This window comes from Miscanthus floridulus, chromosome 8 (assembly GCF_019320115.1).
Source record: "Miscanthus floridulus cultivar M001 chromosome 8, ASM1932011v1, whole genome shotgun sequence".
Classification (NCBI taxonomy): domain Eukaryota; kingdom Viridiplantae; phylum Streptophyta; class Magnoliopsida; order Poales; family Poaceae; genus Miscanthus; species Miscanthus floridulus.
The window spans coordinates 201,906,334-201,916,352 of record NC_089587.1 but is presented as its reverse complement, the minus strand read 5'-3'; the positions used below and the strand labels follow the sequence as shown (position 1 = coordinate 201,916,352).

Sequence of the window (10,019 nt, the reverse complement as noted above, 5' to 3'; positions counted from 1 at the left end):
TCCGCCGCTTGTTCTTGAGGACGCGAGGCGGTGGGCGATCAACCGGGCGCACGCCGAGGCGCAGAAAAAGTGGAAGGATGCCAAGGCGGCGAAGCACACGAAGAAGATCCTCGCGCGCGAGGAACTGGATACGCGCCGCCGATAGCAAAGGAAGGATGGCTTCTCGTTGGAGGAGTCCCTATCACTGTCGCTATCGACGGATGCCTCGGACGGGGATGACGAGGGCGAGATGGGGTGGGGTCCCCTAGACCATCTCCCTGACGTAGGGGAGACGGTGCCCGGGGCGTCGGCAAGCAGCCCGGCACTCCCAGGAGGAGGAGGAGGAGGAGCCGCCCTCGGGTCGGCGGTTGCCCGCCTTGGGGCCGAGGCCAACAAGCCCGAGGAGCGGGTGTTGGGCAAGTGTGCCGTCAGCCCAGTGGGCTCAACGGCAGCGGTGGAGCAGGTGGCGGCAGGGGTGACACAACTGCCCCTGCAGAGGACTGAGGGGGCGTAGGGGTCCGTCAAGGACCAACCGGCGCCGATGAACACGGAGGTCGTGCCTCTGCCACCGCCACTGCCTACACAGACAAGGGTCGCTATGCCGAAGCGGTTGTAGCCCCGCTCGAGGTAGGTGTATTTTTGGTGGAGACGCAGTGCTTTCCGTTCGTTCTTTTGTCTTGCGCTGACCTTGTAAACATTTTGTCCTTAGTCAGAAGCGACCTACGGAGGTGCCTACCTTGGCGCCCCTAAAAGCGCTCAAGGTTAACCCCGGCTACACTGCCCACTGGGTGGCGGAGGCACAAGCCGCCCTACAATGTGGCGTGGCGTTGGCGAGGGCCGACCCGAAGGAGCCGGCCACCCAAGGAGGGGCTACCGATGCGGCCCTAACACAGGCGGGGGTGGGTGCGCCTCCGCCTCACGAGGGCGAGGCCCGCGAGTTGGATGGGGTTGAAGTGTCATCAGTTGCCGAGGCCGCCAAGGTCGAGGCCTTCTTGGTCTCTAAGACCGAGGCGGCGGAGGCCAGGGCACCCAGGACCATCAAGGCCGCTGCGGCAGGTGCCACTGCGACCACCGAAGCCACGATGGTGGAGGCTAGAGCCCCCGGGACCACTGAGGCCACGATGGCGGAGGCCGGAGCCCCCAGGACCACCGAGGCTGATGTGATCACGGCGAGGCTATCAGTCCAGGAGGTGGAGATGAAGGCAGCGGAGGCCTCGGTGGCACCCCTAGTTCAAGGCCCGCCGTTATTGCGGGAGAGCGCCCAGGAGGTGGAGGTCCTTCCGATCTCCTCCGACGATACTTCCTAGGCACAGGAGATGGCCGGCGCTGAGGTGGCCGGTGTCGTGGAACAGCTAGTTCTGACCCTGGGCAAAGGAAGCTCGGCCCTCACGCGAGTACGACCCGAGCCCCGCGGGTGGGATCACCCACGTGTCCTGTGGTAGAGCCAGGATGACCCTGAGGCGGAGCCTCTATTTGCTCTTGAGGATGTGGCCGAGGGTGGTCGCTGGGACACGTTCGAGCAGTACCGCCAGCTGGCGGAGCGGTCACTCGGTGCTGTCCATGGTGGCCAACGATCTGCCCAGAGTCGCCCAGGTCCATGCTTTCTTTTCTCATGCGGTGGTCTTTTTCCAAGTTTTCTTTGTAGAGATTGACCCCTGTTCTGTTTCCCCCAGAAGCTCGAGACCCGGTCCCTTAGGAAATCAGTCTTTCTCCAGCGGGAGAGGGACGTCTGGGACCAGCTTTAGCGACAGAAGGGCCTTCTTGCCAGCGCCAACGAGCTCCTATCGGCGCGGAGCACGGAGGTGGAGGACCTCCATCTTCATTGTGCCAATGCAAGGGTTGAGGTGGCCACGGCCTAGGAGCAGGTCACCCCTCTGGCGGCACGGGTCAAGGAGTTGGAGGAGGAGCTCACCCGCATGGCTGGTGATCGGGATGCCTTCATGTCTCGGGTCGAAGAAGCCACGGCCTCGGGCAAGGCTCTTGCTGGGCAGCTAGGAGCGGAGCAGAGTGCGCACTAGCTGACGAAGGGCGCTTTGGATGAGGCCCTTACGGTGGTCGAGGCCTCCCGAACTGAGGCTGTGGTCTAGAGGGGAAAGGCTGAGGGTGAGTCTTATTCCCCTCATTTTATTCGCTCTTCTTGTATTCGCCCCCTCATTTTCTGGTGTGATGCAGAGCTAGGGAGAGAGGCTTCTAGGGCGGCCAAGGCCTCTCGGGTTGAGGCCCAGTGCCTGAAGGAGAAAGCCGGGACCTCTCAGGTCAAGGCCCAACGCTGGGAGCAGAAGGCCAAGGGTGAGTCCTGTAGGCTTCCATCCCTATTTGGCTTATTTTTCTTTGCACTCAACCCCATTCCGTTTCCTGTGGCGCAGAGTCGGAGGCGGAGGTTACCCAGGCAGCTGAGGCTTCCGTCGCGGTGCAGGCGGTGCTCGAGACCAAGATCGGGGAGCACGAGGCGCTGAAGAGTGCTGCCCGCACCACCTGCGAGGCCTTGGATGTCGAGGGGGGGTTCAATCAGGCAGCTCCCTTGGGAGCCGTCTGATTGCATTGAGCGGTCAAGTGCGTGAGCGGCTCCAAGGAGCGCTGCATATGGGCGTCAAATGCGCACTGGCCGTCATCGCCTCGCACTACATAGGTGTTGACCTCCAAGCCATCAGCGATGGCTACGTCTTGCCCGATGATGACGAGGAGGCTAATGAGGTGGTTGCAAAGCTGATGGAGGCAGCGGAGGGCCCCGGTACGGCGTTGGCCAAGCTGTTCAAAGAGGAGGTGGTCGCTCCTCCGCCGTCTGCCGACGCTAGAGGCCCTGAGCCATGACCTAGGCCTAAGAGGCCATGTAAATAGAATAGGAATTAACTATGTATCGTAACGCTTGTGGCTATGGAGGCCTTTCTTTTTGAAGTACTCATGTTTCTTAATCATTTGTCTTGTATTTCCGAGCCTCTGCCCTCTTGTTGTCTCTGATCAGATTTCTTCGCAAAAAACTTCCTTGGAGCCTAAGCCATCCCCTAGGTGAAAGGTGGTGAGGGAGCACCGTAGCCCAGAGGCTTAGGCCGTCTCGTGGCTCTACCGGCCTTCTGGCCCTGAGACAGGCTTTCGGTCCTTGGGCTTTTTGTAACTGATTCGTCAGAGTGTGCTAGAGGGTTTGGCGTAGGAATTTTTCGAAAAACGACTAAAAATGGTGCGTGGGACTTAGGGGGGGATCCCCCATCTAGCCCCCGAGGGAGGCTCAGTTCTACAGAGGCAGAGCCGAGTCTCCCTTACAGTGTCATCGCATTGTCGAGACCCACGATGGGCTCGGGGGGGGGGTCTCAAAAAATTAGAACAACTAAAGAACACTTTTCAATTGTATTTCGAGAAACAATATATACAATGCTTGGAAATTTAAGGGTAAAAGCGACATAGTTATTCTATATTCCAAGCGTTGGTGAAGATTTCAACCTTCTCGTTGGCTAGCTTGTAGGTCCCAGGCTTCAGCACTTGGGCGACAATATACGGCCCTTCCCATGGTGGGGTCAGCTTGTGGCGGCCCTTGTTGCTCTATGTCAACCTCAACACTAGGTCACCTACCTTCAAGTCTTGGCTTCGGATGCGCCAGGCTTGAAAGCACCGTAGGCCTTGCTGGTATTTGGCTGAGTGCAGCAGCGCGACGTCTCGGGCTTCCTCCAGTTGGTCGAGGGCGTCCTCGCGGGTGGTGCAGTTGCTTTGCTCGTTGTAGGCCTGTAGCCTTAGGGAACCATATTCCAAGTCAGCGGGGAGGATAGCCTTGGCTCCATAGACTAGGAAGAAAGGGGTGAACCCCGTGGCTCAGCTTGGAGTGTTCCTCAGGCTCCAGATGACCGATGGGAGTTCGGCGAGCCATTTCTTGCCAAACTTCTTCCACCGGTTGTAAATTCTTGGCTTGAGGCCTTGTAGGATCATGTCGTTGGCACGTTCTACTTGGCCGTTGGTCCTTGGGTGTCCTACGGCCGACCAGGCCACACGGATGTGGTGGTCGTCATAGAATGTCAAGAATTTTTTGCCGGTGAACTATGTCCCGTTGTCAGTGATGATGGTGTTAGGGACCCCAAACCTGTGGATAATGTCAGTGAAGAACAGCACTGCTTGCTCGGATTTGATTCAATTGATCTGACGAGCCTCGATCCATTTGGAGAACTTATCGATTGCTACCAGTAGATGGGTGTAGCCCCCGGGGGCCTTTTGCAGAGGCCCGACCATATCGAGCCCCCACACGGCAAACGACCACGTAATGGGAATGGTTTGGAGGGCCAGGGCTGGGAGGTGCATCTACTGAGCATAGTACTGGCATCCCTCGTAGGGAGCGTACTAGCTTGGTGGTGTCGGCAACCGCCGTCGGCCAGTAGAACCCTTAGCGGAAAGCGTTTTCGACGAGCGTCCGAGGTGCCGCATGGTGTCTGCAGGCCCCTACGTGCAAGTCCCAAAGTAGGGCTTGGCCTGCCTCGGTGGTGATGCATCGTTGGAGGACACCAGAGGGACTTCACCTGTACAATTCGCCATTCCAGAGGACGTAAGTCTTGGCTCGCCATGCAAGCCATCGGGCTTTGGTCCTATCACTAGGAAGCTTTTCCTGAGCGAGCCAATCAAGGAACGGGACTCGCCAGTCCTTGTCCTGGTTGGTCTAGAAAGGCTCTGCGTCGACTTCCATGACCTCAGGCTCGGCCGAAGGAGTCTCGGCGGCAAAGGGGGCGTCGAGCCCCATCATGGGTTCGACCGGTGGGCCCTTCTCTACTACCAAGGCATAGTCAATGGAAGGTTTGTGGAGGTCCCTGGCATAGACATTCGGGGGGACCGAAGCCCACACCAAGGCCATCTTTGCCAGTTCGTCGGTGGCCTCGTTGTACTTCCACGCGATGTGGTTGAGTTCGAGACCATCGAACTTGTCTTCTAGGTGACGTACCAACTTGCAGTACGCCTCCATTTTGGGGTCGAGGCAGTTTGACTCCTTCATGACTTGATCGACGACGAGCTGCAAGTTGCCCCGGATGTCGAGACGTCGTACCCCAAGTTTGATGGCGACTTGCAAGCCATTGACGAGGGCCTCGTACTTGGCCGTGTTGTTGGAGGCAGCGAAGTGGAGCCACACCATGTAGCACATGTGTACTCTAAGGGGCGAGATGAAGAGCAGACCCGTGCCTGCCCCGGTCTTCGTTAGAGACCCGTTGAAGTACATGGTCCAGCATTCTGTCTGGACTTGAGCGGGTGGCAATTGGGTGTCGGTCCACTTAGCCACAAAATCGGCCAAGACCTGAGACTTTATTGCTTTCTAAGGCGCAAAGGTTAGGGCTTCCCCCATGAGCTCAACGGCCCACTTGGCTATCCTACCCGAAGCCTCCTTGTTATGGATTATCTCTCCCAAGGGAAAAGATGACACCACGGTCACTGGGTGAGACTCAAAGTAGTGGCGCAGCTTGCGTCGGGCCAAGACTATGGCGTAGATCAACTTCTGGATGTAGGGGTATCGTGTTTTGGTCTCGGGAAGCACTTCGTTGATGAAGTAGACAGGTCGTTGGATGGGTAGGGCATGCCCCTCTTCCTGCCTCTCTACCACTACGGTAGCGTTGACCACTTGGGTTGTTGCGGTGACGTAGAGTAAGAGGGCCTCGTCCCTGACCGTTGGTACTAGGATGGGAGGATTGGTGAGCAGTGCTTTGAGCTTGGCGAGGGCTTCTTCGGCCTCGGGGGTCCAAGAAAAGTGTTTGGATTTTCTCAAGAGGTGGTATAGAGGCAAGCCTTTTTCGCCAAGGCGCGAGATAAAGCGGCTTAGGGCCGCGAGGCATCCCATGACCCTCTGCACTCCCTTGAGGTCTCGGACTGGTCCCATGCTGGTCATGGCCGAGACCGTCTCTGGCTTGGCCTCGATGCCATGTTCTGAGACTACGAATCCCAAGAGCATGCCCCGGGGGACTCTGAACACGCACTTCTCGGGATTGAGCTTGATGCCCTTCCCTCTAAGGCATTTGAAGGCTATCTTTAGGTCATTGACGAGATCCTCGGCTTTTCTGGACTTGACCATGATGTTGTCCACATAGGCTTCGACTGCTCGCCCAATGTGGTTAGCAAAGACCTGAGTCATGCACCGCTGGTACGTGGCCCCTATGTTTTTGAGGCCGAAAGGCATAGTCACATAGCAGTACATGCCGAATGGGGTGATGAAAGAAGTTGCGAGCTGGTCAGACTCTTTCATCTTGATCTGATGGTAGCCAGAATACGCATCAAGGAAAGATAGGGTCTCGCACCCCGTGGTGGAGTCAACGATCTGATCGATTCGAGGTAATGGAAAGGGGACTTTTGGACAAGCTTTATTCAAACTGGTGTAATCTATACACATTCTCCATTTTCCATTTTTCTTCTTGACCAACACGGGGTTAGCCAACCACTCTGGGTGGGACACTTCCTTGATGAACCCGGCCACCAAGAGTTTCTGCACCTCCTCGTCGATGGCCCTGTGCTTTTCCTCATCGAATCGGCGTAGGCATTGCTTCACCGGTCTAGAGCCGGCCCGGATGTCCAAGGCATGCTCGGCGACCTCCCTTAGTATGCTCAGCATATCCGAGGGACTCCATGCGAACATGTCGGCATTCGCACAGAGGAAGTCAATGAGCACAGCCTCCTATTTGATGTCGAGGGTGGCATTGATCCTCAGCGCCCGGTCGTCGGGGTAGGCGGGGTCAACCAGGATGAGCTTGATGGCCTCCGTGGGCTTGAATGCCCCTACACGACGCTTGGAGTCAGGTGCCTCGCCACTGAGTTGGTCGAGGTTGGCGATGAGGGTCTTAGCCTCCGCGAGAGCCTCGACGTACTCGATGCACTCGACGTCACAGTCATATGAATGTTTGTACGTGGACTCAATCATGATGACACCATTGGGACCCGGTGTCGGGTACCTCAGAATGGGGTACCCCAAGCAAAACATCAAATGGGCTGCCCAAGTCCCATCTAAAAAATAATGATGATAAAAGCAAAAAGGTAAGTCGCGGGCCCCTCCCCGTCGCGACCAGGCCCACTGGGTCCTCCTCCTCCTCGCCTCGAGCCCCGAGACGGAGGTCTCGGCATCCTGGCGAGGCTCCCCAAGGAAAGCCTCGGCAGGGAACGCCATCTCCGCCTCGCCCGAGGCTCTCCACAGAAGGCCTCGGCAGGAGGCGCATTCTCCGTATCGCGCGAGACCTCTCGTGCGAAGTCTCGGCAAGGAGCCCGATCTCCGTCTCGCGCGAGGCCCCATTCTCCGTGTCGCTCGAGGCCGGCTCGCCTGCGGTCCGTCGCCCCCCGCCTCGGCCGACCCTCCCGACAACCGGTCACGTCCCATTAATGCTTCCAACCACTCCCGTGATCTCAGCCGAACAGCGGCTCAACGTCACAAAAAGACCGACGTGACCCGAAGTCGCATCAACACCATACCGGCCGGGGCAGGGCACGGCGGGGATTACCGGCCACTGTGTCCTGCCACTGTGACCACGATCAGCGCCTAGGATAGGGTATGGCGGGGGTTACTGGCCACTGTGTCCTACCACTGTGTCCACGATCAGCCGCCCGCTCAAGGCCTCAGCGCTGTACACCAAAGCCTCGGCACTGTACATCAGGGCCTCGGCAACATTGGGGTCCGCGCCTACTGAGACCCCCCATCGAAGTACCAGCCTCGGCCCCGACCAAGTTTCAGCCTCGTGCATAGTCCATCCCCAGCAGCTTATGGTCGCCGTCACGTCCACTCCGAGGAATTCCTGGGGCTCCCACGACGCACAGGATCTGATGGGACGACCACGCCGTCCCAGTACTCCAAGGATGGGTCACTCCGACGACCACGCCGCCACAGGAACAGGCCACAGGGTTTGGACATGCCGTTCCTGTCGGCACGACGCCGCATAGTAATACATGTATTGCCCTTGTCCCCCCCCCTCAACTATAAAAGGAGAGGACTTGGACCACTTAGGGGAGGACGCCCCAGATAACACACACACAGGCACACCTTCCAGCCGCTTGAGAGCAACGTCTCAGACAGCCCTACGACACCCTGCCGAGACCTGGGACAAGTTCCCTCTCTCCCTTAGCTTGTAACCCCCTGCTACGAGCACTTCGGTGCAAGGAATACAAGTTCCATCCCTTAGACTGGACGTAGGGCGCCGATTGCCTGAACCAGTATAAACCTTGTGTCTCTTTGCATCACCATCCGGAATCGGGAGCACGCAGAACAAATTCACTAGTTGGTTGAGGACCCCCCGGTCCGAAACACCGACAGTTGGCGCGCCAGGTAGGGGCCGCTGCGTGTCAGTTTTGTCATCCCAGTAGGTTCCGGATGGCAGACCCCGTGCGACCATTGCGTCTCGGCACCGTAGTTTGGTTCGGGAGCCTAGAGTTCATGTCTTTAGGGCATGAGTACGACATGGTACTCCTCGCTCCTCGAGCCCCACCGCCCGACGAAGAAGTTACGCACCGACGGCCCAGGCGCAGGCGGCGCCCGGGCGGCCGCTCTCGCCGCGCTCACCAGGCACGACACGAGCAAGGCCACCCCGACGCTACATGAACCCGGGGCGGCACGCCACTCCCCGCCGATATCCTACGACCAGCTGTTGGTACGGGGTCCCTGGTTAGGGACCTGTCTGGCCTGAGCTTGGACAAGGGGAAAACGCCGGTGGCTCGCGATGATGCCCAGTCGTCAAGCTCCACTCCACCACTCCCTGAAAAACCGACCCTGGTGGAACAGGACCTGGCAACAACATCATCCCCATACCCCTTTGGGTTGAGAAATGCCGCCGCTTCTTACAACTACGCATACGCTGCTGCTCATGAAGGTCCCTCAGAACGCTGCCAGCGCTTCGGGCTCGACCTAAGCACCCATGCTGACTCCTCGGATGAGGACGAGGCATGGCCCGGAGTGGATTTCTCCGGGCTCCACGACCCTGGGACTTTGCGCCAGTTCTTGGCCGCAAGCGACTACTGCTTCGGTTACTCCGACTCCGACGACGAAGGCACTTACGACCCCACTCGCGAGTGTTTCCACGTCGGGCTCGGGATGCCGAGGGCAGGCGAAGAGGACGTGGGGGCAGGTAGCCGCTCCCCACTCCGTCCAGGGGCGGGCGCCGTCACGCCCCCACGCAATGTCCTGCCTGCCACACGAAATGAGGACGTCGCTCTCGCACGACCTCAGCGCCCAGACCTAGAGCAGCTCCGTGAACTCCAGGCCAAGGTCGAGCAAGACCAACTCCTTCTGCAGCAGCTTCGAGACTCTCTCGAACAGGAACAGTGAGGCCGCGGCGAAGGCGGGGGAGCCCGACGAAGAGCTCGCGATGTGTATCACCGCATCCATGACGACGAAGGGAGCGAACAACCCCCAGTCTTCAATCGCGCCAGCCAGAACGTCGCGGCTGCGGCAATGCTGGTCCGTGCAATGCCCGAGCCTTCTACCACGGAGGGGCGGCGGGTCCGCGGTGAGCTCCGCGATCTCCTAGAGACCGCTGCGGTTTAGCAAGCCGAGAGTTCCGCCTCCCGACGGCGCGGGGGCGCCTCGAACCTTCTCATGGCACCGCCTCGGCAGGATAGGGAAGCCCCGGCTCGTCCCGAGCCCGACCGAGTGCCAATGGCCCATAGGGTCCCCGTGCTTCCGGACCGCCTCGACAATCGACGCGAGGTGCAGGGAGACCATGAGGTGGTCGGCAGGCGACGACGCCACGACAGCGAGGGGCCCGCTCGGGGCTACCACCCACACCGAGGCGGTCGCTACGACAGCGATGAGGACCGCAGTCCTTCCCCTGAGCCGCCAGGCCCTCGGGTCTTCAGCAGGGCCATCCGCACTGCTCCTTTCCCCGCCCGGTTCCGACAGCCGGCCAATCTCACGAAGTACAGCGGCGAGACCAACCCAGAACTCTGGCTCGCCGATTACCGCCTGGCCTGCCAACTAGGTGGCACGGACGATGACCTCCTCATCATCCGCAATCTCCCTTTGCTCTTGTCGGACTCGGCACGAGCTTGGCTCGAGCATCTCCCTCCCTCACAAATCCACGACTGGCGCGACTTGGTTAGGATCTTCGTCGGGA

The 10,019-nt window shown here is 59.3% G+C and overlaps 1 protein-coding gene across 1 annotated transcript; it reads left to right on the top strand.

Moving 5' to 3' along the window:
- The first annotated feature begins 229 nt into the window (after nucleotides 1-229).
- LOC136470504 (uncharacterized) lies at nucleotides 230-1,286 on the top strand. Its single transcript, XM_066468334.1, has 2 exons — nucleotides 230-399; nucleotides 689-1,286. Exons 1-2 carry the CDS (start codon nucleotides 230-232, stop codon nucleotides 1,284-1,286), a joined length of 768 nt encoding a protein of 255 aa, XP_066324431.1.
- Nucleotides 1,287-10,019: the final 8,733 nt, after the last annotated feature.